Source organism: Eleutherodactylus coqui, chromosome 11 (assembly GCF_035609145.1).
Source record: "Eleutherodactylus coqui strain aEleCoq1 chromosome 11, aEleCoq1.hap1, whole genome shotgun sequence".
NCBI classification, from domain to species: Eukaryota; Metazoa; Chordata; class Amphibia; order Anura; family Eleutherodactylidae; genus Eleutherodactylus; species Eleutherodactylus coqui.
In genome coordinates, this window is record NC_089847.1 from 139,310,163 (window position 1) to 139,332,425 (window position 22,263).

Here is a 22,263-nt window from a genome sequence, read left to right on the forward strand (position 1 = left end):
GACTGTAACAAGGGGGTGCTCTAATAACTATGTATTAGATATATCAGGGGTCAGTACAGAGATCTCTCTCATCATCTATTATACCCAGGACTGTAACAAGGGGGCGCTCTAATAACTATGTATAATATATCAGGGGTCAGTACAGAGATCTCTCCCATCATCTATTATACCCAGGACTGTAACAAGGGGGCGCTCTAATAACTATGTATAATATATCAGGGGTCAGTACAGAGATCTCTCTCATCATCTATTATACCCCGGACTGTAACAAGGGGGCGCTCTAATAACTATGTATAGATATATCAGGGGTCAGTACAGAGATCTCTCCCATCCTCTATAATACCCGGGACTGTAACAAGGGGGTGCTCTAATAACTATGTATAATATATCAGGGGTCAGTACAGAGATCTCCCATCATCTATTATACCCAGGACTGTAACAAGTGGGCGCTCTAATAACTATGTATAGATATATCAGGGGTCAGTACAGAGATCTCTCCCATCATCTACTATACCCAGGACTGTAACAAGGGGGCGCTCTAATAACTATATATAATATATCAGGGGTCACTACAGAGATCTCTCCCATCATCTGTTATACTCAGGACTGTAACAAGGGGGCGCTCTAATAACTATGTACAGATATATCAGGGGTCAGTACAGAGATCTCCCATCATCTATTATACCCAGGACTGTAACAAGGGGGCGCTCTAATAACTATGTATAATATATCAGGGGTCAGTACAGAGATCTCTCACATCATCTGTTATACCCAGGACTGTAACAAGAGGGCGCTCTAATAACTATGTACAGATATATCAGGGGTCAGTACAGAGATCTCCCATCATCTATTATACCCAGGACTGTAACAAGGGGGCGCTCTAATAACTATGTATAGATATATCAGGGGTCAGTACAGAGATCTCTCCCATCATCTATTATACCCAGGACTGTAACAAGAGGGCGCTCTGATAACTATGTATAGATATATCAGGGGTCAGTACAGAGATCTCTCCCATCATCTGTTATACCAGGACTGTAACAAGGGGGCGCTCTAATAACTATGTATAATATATCAGCGGTCAGTACAGAGATCTCTCCCATCATCTATTATACCCAGGACTGTAACAAGGGGGCGCTCTAATAACTATGTATAATATATCAGGGGTCAGTACAGAGATCTCTCCCATCATCTATTATACCCAGGACTGTAACAAGGGGGCGCTCTAATAACTATGTATAGATATATCAGGGATCAGTACAGAGATCTCTCCCATCATCTATTATACCCAGGACTGTAACAAGAGGGCGCTCTGATAACTATGTATAGATATATCAGGGGTCAGTACAGAGATCTCTCCCATCATCTGTTATACCAGGACTGTAACAAGGGGGCGCTCTAATAACTATGTATAATATATCAGCGGTCAGTACAGAGATCTCTCCCATCATCTATTATAGCCAGGACTGTAACAAGGGGGCGCTCTAATAACTATGTATAATATATCAGGGGTCAGTACAGAGATCTCCCATCATCTATTATACCCAGGACTGTAACAAGTGGGCGCTCTAATAACTATGTATAGATATATCAGGGGTCAGTACAGAGATCTCTCCCATCATCTACTATACCCAGGACTGTAACAAGGGGGCGCTCTAATAACTATATATAATATATCAGGGGTCACTACAGAGATCTCTACCATCATCTGTTATACTCAGGACTGTAACAAGGGGGCGCTCTAATAACTATGTACAGATATATCAGGGGTCAGTACAGAGATCTCCCATCATCTATTATACCCAGGACTGTAACAAGGGGGCGCTCTAATAACTATGTATAATATATCAGGGGTCAGTACAGAGATCTCTCACATCATCTGTTATACCCAGGACTGTAACAAGGGGGTGCTCTAATAACTATGTATAGATATATCAGGGGTCAGTACAGAGATCTCTCCCATCATCTATTATACCCAGGACTGTAACAAGAGGGCGCTCTGATAACTATGTATAGATATATCAGGGGTCAGTACAGAGATCTCTCCCATCATCTGTTATACCAGGACTGTAACAAGGGGGCGCTCTAATAACTATGTATAATATATCAGAGGTCAGTACAGAGATCTCTCCCATCATCTAGTATACCCAGGACTGAAACAAGGGGGCGCTCTAATAACTATGTATAGATATATCAGGGGTTAGTACAGAGATCTCTCCCATCATCTGTTATACCCAGGACTGTAACAAGGGGGCGCTCTAATAACTATGTATAATATATCAGGGTCAGTACAGAGATCTCTCCCATCATCTACTATACCCAGGACTGTAACAAGGGGGCGCTGTAATAACTATGTATAATATATCAGGGGTCAGTACAGAGATCTCTCCCATCATCTGTTATACCAGGACTGTAACAAGGGGGAGCTCTCTAGAGGAAAGAAGGTTTCTACAACACAGAAGGAGGTTCTTTACTGAAAGAGCAGTGAGACTGTGGAACTCTCTCCTGAGGACGCGGTGACGGTGATACGATATAAGTAGTGATGAGCGAACATGCTCGTCTGAGTAGTAGCATACTCGATGTGAGGGAGAGAGACTGAGACTCGGCGTCCGGCGGGTTTATTGAAAAATGCTCAAGTCTCCCAAACGAGTTCTCGAACATTACAAAAAGCTTGTGTTGAGTAACGAGCACCCGGTCATTTTGGTGCTCGCTCATCTCAGGATATAAGCGGTTCTGGACGTCTTTCTGAGTGTTACAGCATCACATCTTACATCACTGATTACTCCGGCCATTACTCTCATTTCCACATTGGAGTCTGGAAGGATTTTTTTCCTAAAATGAGGTAAATTGTCTTCTACCTCATTGGGGTTTTTTCCTCTGGATCAGCATTGGGGGGTAATGGGCTGTGCGGCATCTGAGGAGCGGGCCCGCAGCTGGGAGACGGCGGGGTAGATAAAGGTTTCTGTCTCCCATGGGGTAGCTCGGACCCCGCTACCTCTGGGCCGCTGCAGCTGGTTGGGCCGGGGCTTTCCTCGGCGTCGCCCACTGTTACTATTTAGGATTCTGTGAGTTTTCCTCTGGTGAGGAGAATCCTTTAGATGGAACTCATGTAGTCTGTATTATTGGTGGATGTGCCTTTAGTCTGGGGGGCTCAGGTCGGCCCAGTCCTCCCCGGTGACCACTACCATAAGGAAGTCCGCGCCGCACGCCCTATAATCTGCCCCCCCACCCCGGATAGATACAGATCGGCCGTCTCTGCTCGCCCCTCAGGATTCGTTGGTCATATAATGGAGTTCTCTAGACGCTCTCCACATAAAGGCAGCCTGGGGGGTCAAACCCTCTAGAAATGCATTTAGAGAACTGGTGTCCCGGACGACCATAGGCGCAGCATTTCCCGAGTCCGAAAGCTCCTGTACGTATATATATATGTACTTACTATACGTGCTTAGATGTGGAGGGCAGAACGCTCGCGCGCCTGCGGTGGAGGGCAGGCCGCTCGCGCGCCTGCGATGGAGGGTAGAACGCTCGCGCCTGCGGTGGAGGGCAGACCGCTTGCGCGCCTGCGGTGGAGGGCAGAATGCTCGCGCGCCTGCGATGTAAGGAGCGGCACGCTTGTAGGGCTGAACGCTCGCACGCCTGCGGTGGAGGGCTGGACGCTCGCACGCCTGCGATGGAGGGTAGAACGCTCGCGCCTGCGGTGGAGGGCTGAGCGGCACGCTTGTAGGGCTGAACGCTCGCGCGCCTGCGGTGGAGAGCTGGACGCTCGCACGCCTGCGGTGGAGGGCTGAATGCTCATGTGCTTGCGATGTAAGGAGTAGCGCGCTCATAGGGCAGAACACTCGCGCGCCTGCGGTGAAGGGCTGAGCGCTCGTGTGCCTGCAATGTAAGGAGCGGCACGCTTGTAGGGCTGAACGCTCGCGCGCCTGCGGTGGAGGGCTGAGCGCTCGTGTGCCTGCAATGTAAGGAGCGGCACGCTTGTAGGGCTGAACCCTCACGCGCCTGTGGTGGAGGGCTGAATGCTCATGTGCTTGCGATGTAAGGAGTAGCGCACTCATAGAGCAGAACGCTCGTGTGCCTGCGGTGGAGGGCTGAGCGCTCGTGTGCCTGCGGTGGAGGGCTGAGCGCTCGTGTGCCTGCAATGTAAGGAGCGGCATGCTTGTAGGGCACAACGCTCACGCGCCTGCGGTGGAGGGTGGAACACATAATGCTCGCGCGCCTGTGATGTAAGGAGCGGCATGCTTGTAGGGCAGAACGCTCGTGCGCCTGCAATGTAAGGAGCGGCACGCTTGTAGGGCAGAACGCTCACGCGCCTGTGGTGGAGGGTGGAACACATAATGCTCGCGCGCCTGTGATGTAAGGAGCAGCACTCTTGTAGGGCAGAACGCTCGCGCGCATGCGGTGGAGGGCAGAACGCTCGCGCGCATGCGGTGGAGGGCTGGAATCTCTCACATCAGGTCATCCTAATTTTTTGCAATGTTTTCTGGCTCAAAGCTGTAGTCGTGTGACCGGGCCCCGGACTGCAGCCGTGGGGCCCCTATACACACATTAAATACGAGGGTCTCACATGTCCGCTCTCTCCTCTCTCCTAGGACTGCCGATGCTCTCAGTACAGCCCAAAGGGAAACAGAAAGGCTGCGCCGGCTGCAACCGCAAGATCAAAGACCGCTACCTGCTGAAAGCGCTGGACAAATACTGGCACGAAGACTGCCTGAAGTGCGCCTGCTGCGACTGCCGCCTGGGCGAGGTCGGGTCAACGCTCTACACAAAGGCCAACCTCATTCTCTGTCGCAGAGATTACCTGAGGTGAGAAAACGTGTCATTTAAGGGGCCCGTTGTAAACTACTGATGGCCCAAGATGACCACCACCCCCATCAGGCGCTGCCGTCGTGTAATCCCCGACCGCATAAACCCCGGGGCTGAACTGTCCAATTATCAGTATGCTTCAGGAGACCGCAGATAGAATATAATGTGATCATGTTAGATCAGTGATGTCATCAGCAGGGGCGGGCTGTGACTACCTCATATCAGTGATGTCATCAGAAGGGGGCAGGGCTGTGACCTCATATCAGTGATGTTATCAGCAGGAGATGGGGCTGCGACTACCTCTCAGACATGATATACAGGCTGGTTGTCAGCAGTAATAGATGATGTCACTGTAGCATAAGGTGTCAGATCACATCATTATATCAGTGAGGTCAGCAGCAGGGGACAGGGCTGTAACTGCCTTTAATCAGTGATATCAGCAAGGGACAAGGCTGTGACCTCATATCAGTGATGTCATCAGCAGGGGGCGGGCTGTGACTACCTTATGTCAGTTATATCAGCAGGGGGCAGGGCGATGACCTCATATCAGTGACGTCATCAGCAGGGGCAGGGCTGTGACTACCTTATATCAGTGATGTCATCACCAGGGGGATGGGACTCTTACTACCTCTCAGACATGATATACAGGCTGGTTGTCAGCAGTAATAGATGATGTCACTGTAGTATAAGGTGTCGGATCTCTTGTCTGATCACATGTCCTCATATCAGTGATGTCAGCAGGGGGCGGGGCTGTGACTACCACATTACACCAGTGATGTCATCAGCAGGAGGCGGGGCTCAGACTACCAGTAATAAGTTATAGTTGTCAGCAGTAAGAGATGATTAGTTCTTCGCTGTGATCGCACGGCTCTGGTAGTTGATCCTTTTCGTAGTGCAGCAGTTGCTCTTCGCCGCAGTCATGGAGCATCATATAACATGAGACGTGCAGGTAATGAAGGAGTCGGCGCCGACGTTCCGCCATACTCTGCTAATTGGTCGTCGAACGGTGCGCGTTCAAATGGGGTCATTTACTCTCAGTGTAGATAGGGTTATTGCGCCTTTGCCAGATCCCCCGTATTTGGGGGTCATCCTCCGGCGGCACGGTTCTGTTTCCTGCATATGGCTCCTTCTTGCCGTCTGGTTAGCGGCCCCTCTGTGATTCCGTGTGAAGCGCGGCCGCCACATCTGGAGTCGTACAAAGACCGCGCTCTATTTTTACATCAAGTAAAGACAGACTTTAAAAGTGTCAAGCGCCGCCACTCCTCGTCGTTTTCTTCTCACCGCGGCCGCCGCCACCTTTTTCTTTCACAGCGAGGGTAATAGAGCCGAGCGCCCGCGCGTCTGAGCCGCCGCTACAAGGGGATTCTTAGGGCTGCTAAACGCCTCGATTACAACTTTCTGAGATGTTCTGTCATTTTATATAAAAGGCAGGAAGCGTTCCTCCTCGCTGCGCCGTACTGACAGCGGAGGTGATGGAGGCGCCACAGACAGTGCGGAGCGCCGGCCGCCATCTTCATACACAGCACTGCTCATCGTCTTACGGACGGTCATTACATGTTCTGGGGTCTTGTATGTGGAACAACAGCCATTGGCCCGCTCGCAGCGCTCGTCCGAAGGGCAGCAGAGTCCTCAGCGTTTCATCCCCGCCCCCTTTCTACTGCTGTGTCAGTCTTCACTGACGTTCTCTTTGGACAACACTGGGGGGCTTTTTGATGCGCTCATTATGTTTATTGCAAAGACATTCACCCAGATTTGGCGCTACCTGGCGGCGGTGGTCCCCCTTCACACCGCCCTTACAGGACTGGTCAGGACCTGAATTCGGGCGCTTTCCAGACTGACTTCCTGATCCTGACGTTACGTGTTCAGCCCTCGTCACATGACTGATAAAAACCGCGGGCCGGAAACCGCAAACCTCTGCGAATTTCTGGAGCTTTGCAATAAACTTCATGAGCGTTCAAACAAAGCCCCTCGCTGCGCTGCCCAAATATTTAACTTGGTCTGGGGACCCCGGGAGACCGCACCGCGTCTGCAGGAGGGAGTGCCACCGCACCACGACGCATCTGCAGGAGGGAGTGCCACCGCACCGCGTCTGCAGGAGGGAGTGCCACCGCACCACGACGCATCTGCAGGAGGGAGTGCCACCGCACCGCGTCTGCAGGAGGGAGTGCCACCGCACCACGACGCATCTGCAGGAGGGAGTGCCACCGCACTGCGTCTGCAGGAGGGAGTGCCACCACACCACGACGCGTCTGCAGGAGGGAGTGCCACGGCCTCACACCACATCTGCAGGAGAGAGTGCCACCGCACCGCGTCTGCAGGAGGGAGTGCCACCGCACCGCGTCTGCAGGAGGGAGTGCCACCGCACCACGACGCATCTGCAGGAGGGAGTGCCACCGCACCGCGTCTGCAGGAGGGAGTGCCACCACACCACGACGCGTCTGCAGGAGGGAGTGCCACGGCCTCACACCACATCTGCAGGAGAGAGTGCCACCGCACCGCGTCTGCAGGAGGGAGTGCCACCGCGCCGCGTCTGCAGGAGGGAGTGCCACCGCGCCGCGTCTGCAGGAGGGAGTGCCACCGCACCACACCTCGTCTGCAGGAGGGAGTGCCACCGCACCACACCTCGTCTGCAGGAGGGAGTGCCACCGCACCACACCTCGTCTGCAGGAGAGAGTGCCACCGCACCGCGTCTGCAGGAGGGAGTGCCACCGCACCACACCGCGTCTGCAGGAGAGAGTGCCACCGCACCGCGTCTGCAGGAGGGAGTGCCACCGCACCGCGTCTGCAGAAGGGAGTGCCACCGCACCACGACGCGTCTGCAGGAGGGAGTGCCACCGCACCACGACGCATCTGCAGGAGAGAGTGCCACCGCACCGCGTCTGCAGCAGAGAGTGCCACCGCACCACGACGCGTCTGCAGGAGGGAGTGCCACCGCACCACGACGCGTCTGCAGGAGGGAGTGCCACAGCACCACACCGCGTCTGCAGGAGGGAGTGCCACCGCACCACGACGCGTCTGCAGGAGAGAGTGCCACTGCACCACGACGCGTCTGCAGGAGAGAGTGCCACCGCACCACACCACGTCTGCAGGAGGGAGTGCCACCGCACCACACCGCGTCTGTAGGAGGGAGTGCCACCGCACCGCGTCTGCAGGAGGGAGTGCCACCGCACCACACCGCATCTGCAGGAGAAAGTGCCACCGCACCGCGTCTGCAGGAGGGAGTGCCACCGCAACACACCACGTCTGCAGGAGGGAGTGCCACCGCAACACACCACGTCTGCAGGAGGGAGTGCCACCGCACCACACCGCGTCTGCAGGAGGGAGTGCCACCGCACCACGACGCATCTGCAGGAGGGAGTGCCACCGCACCACACCGCGTCTGCAGGAGGAAGTGCCACCGCACCACGACGCATCTGCAGGAGGGACTGCCACCGCACCGCGTCTGCAGGAGGGAGTGCCACCGCACCACACCGCGTCTGCAGGAGGGAGTGCCACCGCACCAGGAAGTGTCTGCAGGAGGGAGTGCCACCGCACCAGGAAGTGTCTGCAGGAGGGAGTGCCACCGCACTTCTGTAAATGCACTGAAGTTCTGTCATTTTATTCAAGAACCACGACGCTCGGAATAGCTGATTCTTGCCCAGATAGCGAAGGCACAGCCTTTTGGGAGAATGCAGAAGACGGCGCACTCTTATGGCAGGACTTGGTAAGTGCAGGGAGTGTGATGCTGCATCCACAGAGCTCACGTATCCGCAGGGGCTGAGTACCCCTCACTACACGTCATAAACATCCGAGCAAATGTCCGCGCAGTGAGCGCCCCACGGCGCAGGAGACGACGCTGCTGCAAAAAAACAACCCTTAATGCAAAGAGCAGCAACCAACATCACCGAGCGGGAGAAACCCATCCATACAGCATGATATATAATATCCGCCCAGCAGAGGAGGGCAAAGCTGGCGCTACAGAAGTAGGAGCGGGGTGAGAAGACAAGGAGAGAACAACAGAAAGGACACCATTGTAGGCATTTACTATAGGCCGCCTGGACAAGCAGAAGATATGGAGGAACTCCTTCTACATCAGATGGCCAAGCTCTCAAAGAAGCCCAACATAGTGATCATGGGAGATTTTACCCATCAGACATTTGTTGGGAATCTCTCAGGTAAAAGTAATGGATCCAACAGATTCTTATCCGCTCTTGGTGACAACTTTATCTTCCAGAAGGTAGAAGAGAAAACAAGGGGATCTGCTATCTGGGACCTAATTCTTACCAACAGGGAGGGAATGGTTGAGGAAGTAAGGGTGGCTGGGACCTTAGGAGGCAGCGATCATGATATCCTTGGATGTTGGATAACAAGGGGAGGAAGACCTGAGAAGACTCAGACCTCAAGGTTGGATTTCAGAAAGGCAGATTTCAATGAACTCAGAAAGAGGAAGAATCCAACGGCTGGATGTTCTTAAGGACAGAAATGTCCAAGAAGGTTGGAAAATATTGTGGAATGAGATTCTCAAAGCGCAATCGTTACCAATCCCTAAAAGAAGGAAGAATGGGAAGCATTTAAAGAGACCCGGATGGATGAACACAGGACTTGTACACATGTTAAAGAGGAAGAAAAATATGTTTATCAAATGGAAAGAGGAGGAATATCTAAAGAAGAATATAATGGGGTCTGCAGAAACTGTAGGGCAAGGGTCAGAAAAGCTAAAGCTGATAATGAATTGAGGCTTGTAAGAGAGGCCAAAAGCAATAAAAAAGGATTTGGGGCAAAAGCAAAGTCACAGATGCTATTGGATGCTTACAGGATGAAAATGGTGAATTGGTTAAGAATGATGGTGAGAAGGACGAGCTTTTAAATTCCTATTTTGTATCTGTTTTCTCTCAGAAAGTAGATGTAACATCAACTGATCTTCCCTCTGCTATTGGGGGAATACATGAATGCAGGCTATCTGTAAGCAGAGGGATGGTGAGGGAACACTTAGCTAACTTACATGAATCCAGGTCTCAAGGTCCAGATGAATTACATCCTAGGATACTAAAGGAAGCAGCGGAGGTAATTGCTGAACCACTCGCCAGAAGCTGTGAAAATTCCTGGAGAACAGGAGAAGTCCCAGAAGATTGGAAAAGGGCAAATGTTGTCCCTATCTTCAAAAAAGGGAAGAAGGTGGATCCAGGAAACTACAGGCCTGTGAGCCTGACTTCTATACCAGGAAAGATCTTTGAACTAATTATTAAACAGCATGTATGCAAGTACTTGGATGAGAATGGAGTAATTAACCAGTGAGGGTGATTAAAGAGTGGAACAGGTTGCCACGAGAGGGGGGGGGGGGGGGAGTTCACCTTCAATGGAAGTGTTCAAATAAAGACTGGACAATATCTGTCTGGGGTGATTTAGTTATCCTGCACTGAGCAGGGTGTTGGACCCGATGACCCGGAGGTCCCTTCCAACTCTACCATTCTTGTGATACTTACTACATAAGGAGAGCGAAGACTGAGCAGAATATAGGTGACAAAGTATTAAACTTACTTCACTGAGGCTTGAAAAAGGGGCACGGTGCACCCCGAAACACGTTGCCGGTCCAGCCTGTGTATGTGCTGTGTGGGACTAGCTACTGCCGCATACCACTGACTACAACTGTTGGATGAAGATCCGCGGCAGGACTCTTTTCTACTCCTTGGCAGACCTGGACTTGAGGCGGAGTTGGCCGTTGTCCCAACCCCTCAGTGAAGTAAGTTTGATACTTTGTCACCTACATCCGCACAGTCTTCGCTCTCCTTATGTAGTAAGAAGCACAAGGATACTTTTGTTGGTCTTTGCTTTTGCTGACCCTTACTACACTACGTTACACCGAGGACCACAGGACCCCGAACACTTGCTGCTCTCCCGAAGTATACTATCTAGTGGGATTACCCACAAGAATTACATACTGCCATCCTGGGACTACAGGTGTGGAGTCCTGATCACTCAGACGGGCTCCATACCAACTGCATATTGTCTGCATTGTCACATGTAAAGTAGTCTTATGTGGTATATCTACATGTGATAAAGACTTGTGTATACTACCCCCCAGCATCACGACCGGAGGGACAGGAGGAGCTACCAGAGGCCTACAGAATACCCCCCAGCATCAGGACCGGAGGGACAGGAGGAGCTACCAGAGGCCTACAGTATACCCTCCAGCATCACGACCGGAGGGACAGGAGGAGCTACCAGAGGCCTACAGAATGCCCTCCAGCATCAGGACTGGAGGAACAGGACGAGCTACCAGAGGCCTACAGAATACCCTCCAGCATCAGGACCGGAGGAACAGGAGGAGCTACCAGAGTCCTGCAGAATACCCTCCAGCATCAGGATCGGAGGAACAGGAGGAGCTACCAGAGCCCTACAGAATACCCTCCAGCATCACAGCCGGAGGAACAGGAGGAGCTACCAGAGCCCTACAGAATACACCCCACAATCAGGACCGGAGGAACAGGAGGAGCTACCAGAGCCCTACAGAATACCCTCCAGCATCAGCACTGGAGGAACAGGAGGAGCTGCCAGAGCCCTACAGAATACCCTCCAGCATCAGGACCAGAGGAACAGGAGGAGCTACCAGAGCCCTACAGAATAGCCTCCAGCATCAGGACCGCAGGAACAGGAGGAGCTACCAGAGCCCTACAGAATAGCCTCCAGCATCAGGACCAGAGGAACAGGAGGAGCTACCAGAGCCCTACAGAATAGCCTCCAGCATCAGGACCGCAGGAACAGGAGGAGCTACAAGAGCCCTACAAAATACCCTCCAGCATCAGGACCGGAGGAACAGGAGGAGCTACCAGAGCCCTACAGAATAGCCTCCAGCAACAGGACCGCAGGAACAGGAGGAGCTACCAGAGCCCTACAGAATAGCCTCCATCATCAGGACCGCAGGAGCAGGAGGAACTACCAGAGCCCTACAGAATACCCTCCAGCATCAGGACCGCAGGAACAGGAGGAGTTACTAGAGCCCTACAGAATACCCTCCAGCATCAGGACCGGAGGAACAAGAGGAACTACCAGAGCCCTACAGACTACCCTCCAGCATCAGGACCGGAGGGACAGTAGGAACTACCAGAGCCCTACAGAATATAGTCCAGCATCAGGACCAGAGGAACAGGAGGAGCTACCAGAGCCCTACAGAATACCCTCCAGCATCAGGACCTGAGGAACAGGAGGAGCTACCAGAGTCCTACAAAATACCCTCCACCATCAGGACCAGAGGAACAGGAGAAGCTACCAGAGCCCTACAGAATACCCCCCAGCATCAGGACCGGAGGAACAGGAGGAGCTACCAGAGCCCTACAGAATACCCCCCAGCATCAGGACCGGAGGAACAGGAGGAACTACCAGAGCCCTACAGAATACCCCCAGCATCAGGACCGGAGGGACAGTAGGAGCTACCAGAGCCCTACAGAATACCCCCCAGCATCAGGAACAGGAGGAACTACCAGAGGCTCTACAGAATACCCCCTAAGCATCAGGACCGGAGGGACAGTAGGAGCTACCAGAGCCCTACAGAATACCCCCCAGCATCAGAACAGGAGGAGCTACCAGAGCCCTACAGAATACCCTCCGGCATCAGGACCGGAGGAACAGGAGGAGCTACCAGAGGCCTACAGAATACCCCCCAGCATCAGGACTGGAGGAACAGGACGAGCTACCAGAGGCCTACAGAATCCCTCCAGCATCAGGACCAGAGGAACAGAAGGAGCTACCAGAGCCCTGCAGAATACCCTCCAGCATCAGGATCGGAGGAACAGGAGGAGCTACCAGAGCCCTACAGAATACCCTCCAGCATCAGGGCCGGAGGAACAGGAGGAGCTACCAGAGCCCTACAGAATACACCCCACAATCAGGACCGGAGGAACAGGAGGAGCTACCAGAGCCCTACAGAATACCCTCCAGCATCAGCACTGGAGGAACAGGAGGAGCTGCCAGAGCCCTACAGAATACCCTCCAGCATCAGGACCAGAGGAGCAGGAGGAGCTACCAGAGCCCTACAGAATAGCCTCCAGCATCAGGACCAGAGGAACAGGAGGAGCTACCAGAGCCCTACAGAATAGCCTCCAGCATCAGGACCGCAGGAACAGGAGGAGCTACCAGAGCCCTACAAAATACCCTCCAGCATCAGGACCGGAGGAACAGGAGGAGCTACCAGAGCCCTACAGAATAGCCTCCAGCAACAGGACCGCAGGAACAGGAGGAGCTACCAGAGCCCTACAGAATAGCCTCCATCATCAGGACCGCAGGAGCAGGAGGAACTACCAGAGCCCTACAGAATACCCTCCAGCATCAGGACCGCAGGAACAGGAGGAGTTACTAGAGCCCTACAGAATACCCTCCAGCATCAGGACCGGAGGAACAAGAGGAACTACCAGAGCCCTACAGACTACCCTCCAGCATCAGGACCGGAGGGACAGTAGGAACTACCAGAGCCCTACAGAATATAGTCCAGCATCAGGACCAGAGGAACAGGAGGAGCTACCAGAGCCCTACAGAATACCCTCCAGCATCAGGACCTGAGGAACAGGAGGAGCTACCAGAGTCCTACAAAATACCCTCCACCATCAGGACCAGAGGAACAGGAGAAGCTACCAGAGCCCTACAGAATACCCCCCAGCATCAGGACCGGAGGAACAGGAGGAGCTACCAGAGCCCTACAGAATACCCCCCAGCATCAGGACCGGAGGAACAGGAGGAACTACCAGAGCCCTACAGAATACCCCCAGCATCAGGACCGGAGGGACAGTAGGAGCTACCAGAGCCCTACAGAATACCCCCCAGCATCAGAACAGGAGGAGCTACCAGAGCCCTACAGAATACCCTCCGGCATCAGGACCGGAGGAACAGGAGGAGCTACCAGAGCCCTACAGAATACCCCCCAGCATCAGGACCGGAGGGACAGTAGGAGCTACCAGAGCCCTACAGAATACCCCCCAGCATCAGGACCGGAGGAACAGGAGGAGCTACCAGAGCCCTACAGAATACCCTCCAGCATCAGGACCGCAGGAACAGGAGGAGCTACCAGAGCCCTACAGAATACCCTCCAGCATCAGGACCGGAGGAACAGGAGGAGCTACCAGAGCCCTACAGAATACCCCCCAGCATCAGGACCGGAGGAACAGGAGGAACTACCAGAGGCTCTACAGAATACCCTCCAGCATTAGGACAGGAGGAGCTTCCAGAGCCCTACAGAATACCCCCTAGCATCAGGACCGGAGGGACAGTAGGAGCTACCAGAACCCTACAGAATACCCCCCAGCATCAGGACCGGAGAAACAGGAGGAGCTACCAGAGCCCTACAGAATACCCCCAGCATCAGGACCGGAGGAACAGGAGGATCTACCAGAGCCCTACAGAATACCCTCCAGCATCAGGACCGGAGGAACAGGAGGAGCTACCAGAGCCCTACAGAATACCCTCCAGCATCAGGACTGGAGGAACAGGAGGAGCTACCAGAACCTACAGAATACCCTCCAGCATCAGGACCGGAGGGACAGTAGGAGCTACCAGAGCCCTAAAACATTGCACTTACATATAGATCTGCGTTTCATTGGCATTTACAATTTTCCTATTGCAGAGCCATGTGACCACCGGCGTAACAATGGCGCGTTCAGTGATATGGCGCCATTTTCCTCATTACATTCACAGTGAAAAACCCCTTTGTACATACACAATGTTAGTCGTTTCTCGCTATCGCGCTCCCCGTGTAAATACGGACCGTCACCGAGACGAGGGGATAGGACTCTGTATAGCGATATTGATTTCCATGAGTAATGGCGCCCGTTGGCGGTGGTCAGCCTCCGCATCACCTGCGCAGATTTAGGGCTATTCTTTTTACTTGGCTGTGAACGCCTTTAGGCCACGCCCCCTTTCAGAACGCCATCCATCTAGCGGTGTGGGTATTCGCTCCCTCCATTCCTCATAATGACCCCATTGTGTAGCGGCTGCTGTATTATTGACACTCTAACGCTGCGGCGGCGGCGCTGCTGGACACGACGAGCGGCTTCACGGGCGCGAGACCTCCTAATAGAACCACATATCATCTCTGCAGCGCTGCGCTCCCGCTCAAGGATGCGGCGACCATCTGCGCTCGCTCATATTTCCAGGCAGATACTGTATGTTATAAGCGGCTCCAATCATTATACCAGACAAATGACGCCAAGGTCGCGGCACTGAATCTTCCGGAGGCCGCGTGGCGCCGCGCTCTCTGCCACACTCGGATTTCTCCTCCTGGCCTCCTTCACCCCCAGTAGGAGCTTCAGAGTTTAAGAAAAACGTAACGGACCGCGGCCGACGCAATCTGTCACAGTAATAAAAGACAAGACTCAGAGCTCCGCCCCCTGGATAGAAGATACAATGTGTCAGACCCCCAGACTGTAAACACGGGCAGATTATGTGGTGACTACAGAGGGCGCTATTACCGCAGGGGGCATCTCACTGCTCTGGGGGGCTTCTCTCACATTCTCTATTTTTTTTTTTTTTGCATGTCGGCAAAGTCACATCCAGAGCTGCACCACAATTCTGCCGTTATGTCCTATCTTTTACTCTAGTCACATCCAGAGCTGCAGTCCTAGTTCTGTTTGCAGCCTGCAGGGGATTGTGGGAGCTGAGAAGACAGTTGCACAGATAGAGCCGATCTAGTAGGTCGCCTCTGTGAACAGAGCTGTGGTTTCAGCGGCAGCCATGAAACCTGTGACTGCAGCTCTGGGTGTGACTAGAGTACAGTATATAACGCCACTTGGTATTCTATATCTGCTATATCAGTGGGGTCCCGTGTAACGCTGCGACTCTCCGCTTCTCCTCCGCAGGCTTTTTGGAACCACCGGAAACTGTGCTGCGTGTAGTAAACTCATCCCCGCCTTCGAGATGGTGATGCGCGCCAGAGAGAACGTCTACCACCTGGACTGCTTCGCCTGCCAGCTGTGCAACCAGAGGTGAGGACACGGACTGCAAACACTACCACCGGCCTGCAGAACATCGCTCTGCTCTCTCTACCTCCTGATACATAGTGATATATCCTGCAGATTATTACACCCCTGACCTCCAGGGATCTGCAGAACATCACTCTGTCCTCTCTACCTCCTGATAGTGATATATCCTGCAGATTATTACACCCCTGACCTCTAGAGATCTGCAGAACATCGCTCTGTCCTCTCTACCTCCTGATACATAGTGATATGTCCTGCAGATTATTACACCACTGACCACTAGAGATCTGCAGAACATCGCTCTGTCCTCTCTACCTCCTGATACATAGTGATATGTCCTGCAGATTATTACACCATGACCTCTAGAGATCTGCAGAACATCGCTCTGTCCTCTCTACCTCCTGATACATAGTGATATGTCCTGCAGACTATTACACCACTGACCTCTAGAGATCTGCAGAACATCGCTCTGTCCCCCTCTTCCTCCTGATACATAGTGATATATCCTGCAGATTATTACACCACTGACCTCTCTACAGATCTGCAGAACATCGCTCTGTCCTCTCTACCTGCTGATACATAGTGATATATCCTGCAGATTATTACACCCCTGACCTCTAGAGATCTGCAGAACATCGCTCTGTTCTCTCTACCTCCTGATACACGGTGGTATTCCAGACCTCAGGCTGATCACTCTTCCCTTCACCAGTTTACTAGAAGAGACCTTCAGCTGGGTTGATGGGTCCGGGCGGTTTTCAGCCTCCTGAGAGGTTTCTATTCACTGACAGCAAGCACAGATTTTGAATATGATGATTAATTGAATGCAGGGTGGTAAAGTTACAGAACTCTTCATTCTGTGACCGTGCCGCTTTATTTACAGGGCCGGATGTCGCCTCACAAGTATTCCTCTAGCAGCGCCAAAGTGTGATTTCCCTTTAAGCGCGGGCTCGTGCCCCGCTGGCGGGGAGTCTCCTGTGCGCTGATTTGGGTATTTTACACTTGTAGACACTTGTAATATAACTTGTACAGAGATCTTAATAGAGAAGCAGTGAAGCACTTCAAGATTGTCACAAGACATCTTCCCCGTCCAGAGAGACAAGTGACACTAGACCTGCGCTGCCATCTAGTGGCCGGCGGCGGCAATGCACCGATATCACCGAGGCGCTTCTCCCAGCTTTACATAGTCCGGTTCCATCGGGGTCACACGGCGGCGTGTGCGGCGCACTGAATGCCGGATCATCGTACCTTCGCTGCCGGGAACGCCTCGCCGTTATATGCTTATCCAGAGTTTCCATTTTTACATCTAGATTCCCAAACATGGCGGCCACTGAGGTTCCTTAAAGGGCCAGCCCTCCGTAAGGAATGCGAGTCCGCGTATAACAAAGTCCCGCAGTTATAATCTGCGTCTGGGGTATAAAAAAATTGCACATTTTGGCGCAGGCGACCTCGTGTGCCAAAATACGTACCTTCTTGTTATTTTACACCAGCTGCGCCACTTTCAGGCGGGGCTCAGTGTTTACGGACCGGCGGACTTACCATCATTTATGACCGTAGCTGATATCTAACAACCCCTTTAAGGGCATCTGCCTTCTTGTGTTTGTTTGCCATTTTTAAGATCTCTGTTTGCTGTCAGTGAATCAAGACGTTCCTGTTTACAAAGCAGACTGACGAGCTGTTCTGGTGCTGGACTGCTCACAGCTGATTGGTTGTTCTGTAGACTGGGCCTATCCGCAGCACAAATATCTTTTCTGTCCGTGGGAGGAGCTCCGCTATGGGGGAAAATAATGAGCTCTATTTCTGTGCGAGTTTTATGCGTCTCGTGACACAAGTCTTGCGCAGGAAAACCTCCCCGTGGATTTGGCGGTACGTTGGACGAAGCGCGGTCGGATTCTTGCTGATCGCGGGGATCTGAGAGATAATTGTTGTAAATGCCGGGCGGCAGGCAGATGGGTGGGATAGACCGCGCCGACTGTGGCAGGACCGGTCCGGCTGCCGTGCTGCACGCTGCGATGGAGCCTCCGCTGCAGATCCTTCCACTCGCATCGGTCGCCGCGTTGCGCCATTTGTGTCACTGCCTGACGAGTGGTTTTCTTTCCGGCAGGTTCTGCGTGGGAGACAAGTTTTTTCTTAAGAACAACATGATCTTGTGTCAGATGGACTATGAGGAGGGACAGCTGAACGGAAGCTTCGAGTCCCAGGTGCAATAACGACCGGCGCGGTGGAGCAGCGCAGCGTGGATGTCCTTCCCGGAGAGCGGTGACGAGTGTCTGCTGGCTTGCCTGCAATATTTTTTTAATTCCCGGTCCCGCGCCCCGAGGACTGTGTACGATGTAGTCGTCCCCGCCCCATTACCACATCCTCGATGTCTGCAGTTGCCTGTCTGGTGGGGGGCCGCGGGGGGCCGGGAAGCTCCTGTACAGTCTGTTTTCTGTATATAAACTGGAACATTTATTTTATGAAGATGTAATGCAATTTTATTACTGTGTGAGATTAAAGATTATGAATGTTTACTGACCGTCTGCCAGCGGAGCGGTGATTCCAGCAGCGCCCTCTGGTGGAAGGAATTCACTCTTCTCCATTCGGCCCAGACCACCATGATGGCTTCTGCCAGCCAGGATTCATCCTTGCAGAATTTAGCATGCAAGCATCTTTGGCTCCTTGTTTTTCCAGCACATCCCCACCTCTACACAAACACTTCATCCATAGGGCCCTGCCTGTAATAATGCCGCCTAATCTGTAATACAGCTCTAAATGTATGCCCATATAATAAGTGCCTCAACTGTAAACCCATATAATAATAGTGCCCCGATTGTATGCCCATATAGTGTCCGATGGTACGCCCCTATAGTAATAGTGCCTGACTGTACGCCCATATAGTAATAGTGCCCCGACTGTACAACTATATAATAAGTGCCCCGACTGTATGCCCATATAATAGTGCCTCAAATGTAAACCCATATAATAATAGGGCCTCAACTGTATGTAAACCCATGTAGTAATAGTGCCCCGACTGTACAGCCATATAGTAATAGTGCCCCAACTGTACGCCCATGTAGTAAGTGTCCCGTCTGTACGCCCATACAGTAATAGTGCCGAGACTGTATGCCCATATAGTGTCCGACTGTAAACCCATATGGTAACAGTGCCCCAAATGTATGCCCATATAGTAATAGTGCCCCGACTGTACAGCCATATAGTAATAGTGCCCCAACTGTACGCCCATGTAGTAAGTGTCCCGTCTGTACGCCCATGTAGTAATAGTGCCGAGACTGTATGCCCATATAGTGTCCGACTGTAAACCCATATGGTAACAGTGCCCCAAATGTATGCCCATATAGTAATAGTGCCCCGACTGTACACCCATATAGTAACAGTGCCCCAAATGTATGCCCATATAGTAATAGTGACCCGACTGTTCAGCCATGTAGTAACAGTGCCAAGACTGTACGCCCATATAGTGTCCGACTGTACACTCATATAGTAAGTGCCCTGAATGTACACCCATATAATAATAGTGCTCCGACTGTATTAGTGTCCGACTGTACAGCCATATAGTAACAGTGCCCCGACTGTACAGCCATATAGTAACAGTGCCCCGACTGTACAGCCATATAGTAATAGTGCCCGACTGTACACCCATATAGTAACAGTGCCCCGACTGTACGCCCATATAGTAATAGTGCCCCGACTGTACACCCATATAGTAATAGTGCCCGACTGTACACCCATATAGTAACAGTGCCCCAACTGTACAGCCATATAGTAGTAGTGCCCCGACTGTACAGCCATATAGTAGTAGTGCCCCAACTGTACACCCATATAGTGTCGACTGTAAACACGTGGTAACAGTGCCCCAACTGTACACCCATATAGTGTCGACTGTAAACCGATATGGTAATAGTGCCGAGACTGTAGGCCCATATAGTTAGTGTACCGACTGTATGCCCATATAGTAATAGTGCCCCGAATGTACACCCATATAGTAATAGTGCCCCGACTGTAATAGTGTCTGACTGTACACTCGTAGTAGTGCCCCAACTGTAAACCCATATAGTAATAGTGCCCCGACTGTACGCTCATATTATTTCTGCCCTGACAGTACGCCTATATAGTGTCCAACTGTACACCCATATAGTAAAAGTGCCCTGATTGTACACCCATATAGCCAGTGTCCCGACTGTATGTCCATATAGTAATAATTCCCAGACTGTACACCCATATAGTAATAGTGCTCCGACTGTACACCTATATAGTGCCCAACTGTACGCCCATATAGTAATACTGCCCCGACTGTATGCCCATATAGTAATAGTGCTCCGACTGTATGCCCATATAGTGCCAACTGTACACCCATATAGTAATAGTGCCTCGACTGTATGCCCATATAGTAATAGTGCTCCGACTGTAAACCCATATAGTAATAGTGCCCGAAGGTACACCCATATAGTAATAGTGCCCGACTGTACGCCCATATAGTAATAGTGCCCCGACTGTATGCCCATATAGTAATAGTGCCCCGACTGTACACCTATATAGTGCCCAACTGTACGCCCATATAGTAATAGTGCCCAGACTGTACGCCCATATAGTAATAGTGCCCCGACTGTATGCCCATATAGTAATAGTGCTCCGACTGTATGCCCATATAGTGCCAACTGTACATCCATATAGTAATAGTGCCCAGACTGTATGCCCATATAGTAATAGTGCTCCGACTGTATGCCCATATAGTAATAGTGCTCCGACTGTATGCCCATATAGTGCCAACTGTACACCCATATAGTAATAGTGCCTCGACTGTATGCCCATATAGTAATAGTGCCCCGACTGTACACCTATATAGTGCCCAACTGTACGCCCATATAGTAATAGTGCCCAGACTGTATGCCCATATAGTTATAGTGCCCCGACTATGCCCATATAGTAATAGTGCTCCGACTATGCCCATATAGTGCCAACTGTACACCCATATAGTAATAGTGCCCCGACTGTACACCTATATAGTGCCCGACTGTACACCCATATAGTAATAGTGCCCCGACTGTACGCCCATATAGTAATAGTGCCCCGACTGTACACCTATATAGTGCCCGACTGTACGCCCATATAGTAATAGTGCCCCGACTGTATGCCCATATAGTAATAGTGCCCAGACTGTACACCTATATAGTGCCCGACTGTACACTCATATAGTAAGTGCCCTGAATGTACACCCATATAATAATAGTGCTCCGACTGTATGCCCATATAGTGCCAACTGTACACCCATATAGTAATAGTGCCCCGACTGTACGCCCATATAGTAATAGTGCCCCGACTGTATGCCCATATAGTAATAGTGCCCCGACTGTACGCCCATATAGTGCCCGACTGTACACCCATATAGTAATAGTGCCCCGACTGTATGCCCATATAGTAATAGTGCCCCGACTGTACACCTATATAGTGTCCGACTGTACGCCCATATAGTAATAGTGCCCCGACTGTATGCCCATATAGTAATAGTGCCCAGACTGTACACCTATATAGTGCCCGACTGTACGCCCATATAGTAATAGTGCCCCGACTGTACACCTATATAGTGCCCGACTGTACGCCCATATAGTAATAGTGCCCAGACTGTACACCTATATAGTGCCCGACTGTACACTCATATAGTAAGTGCCCTGAATGTACACCCATATAATAATAGTGCTCCGACTGTATGCCCATATAGTGCCAACTGTACACCCATATAGTAATAGTGCTCCGACTGTATGCCCATATAGTGCCAACTGTACACCCATATAGTAATAGTGCCCCGACTGTATGCCCATATAGTGCCAACTGTACACCCATATAGTAATAGTGCCCCGACTGTATGCCCATATAGTAATAGTGCCCCGACTGTATGCCCATATAGTAATAGTGCCCCGACTGTACACCCATATAGTAAGAGTGGCCCCCATGGTTTTCCCATGCAGTAATACAGTCCCCTATGGTAATAATGGCTCCCTGCTCTGCCATAGTATTCCAGTGATTCCCAGATATAATTGTGGGACCCCCGCAGACCCCCCCCCCCCCCCCCCACCGACTACTGGTACTTCATATCACGGACAGCTCTAGTCCCTGTCCCCTCCGCACCTCCTGCCAGCTCTGCTACATCTATCTCTGAGGGACTGAGTGTTTTTTCATTCTGTGGTTCATGAATAGAATGCAAGAACTGCAGTGCAGACTGACCCTGGGGCAGCGCAGAGAGAGGAAGAGGGGCGATACCAGCGGCCATCAGCGGTCCGTCATCTCTGAAGGAAACTTCCAGGGCCGAATGTGTCCCTCTAGACACCATTTTAATAATTGCACCAAAAACCAACTCTGCTGCAAGAAGGACGCGACCTGCAGTGAATGGAAACTGCTGCGCCGAACTGTGCGAATGACATCTCACTGCAAGCACTGAGCAAGCGGAGGCGGCAGCCGGCACTGAGGAGCAACTGAGCATCACAAGGTTCGGTCCGGAGTCACCGGCGAGAGAAACCGAGTGACC

At 51.9% G+C, this 22,263-nt stretch overlaps 1 protein-coding gene across 2 annotated transcripts in view; it reads left to right on the forward strand.

Moving 5' to 3' along the window:
- Positions 1–18,258, forward strand: part of LMO1 (LIM domain only 1) — a 102,985-nt gene extending 84,727 nt beyond the window's left edge. For both annotated transcript variants that reach the window (XM_066582552.1, XM_066582551.1), the window contains exons 2-4: positions 4,590–4,803; positions 15,624–15,749; positions 17,845–18,258. In XM_066582552.1, the coding sequence (XP_066438649.1) occupies positions 4,590–4,803; positions 15,624–15,749; positions 17,845–17,950 (446 nt within the window). In that variant the 3' untranslated portion in view covers positions 17,951–18,258. The remainder of the gene's footprint in view (positions 1–4,589; positions 4,804–15,623; positions 15,750–17,844) is intronic.
- The last annotated feature ends 4,005 nt before the right edge of the window (positions 18,259–22,263 follow it).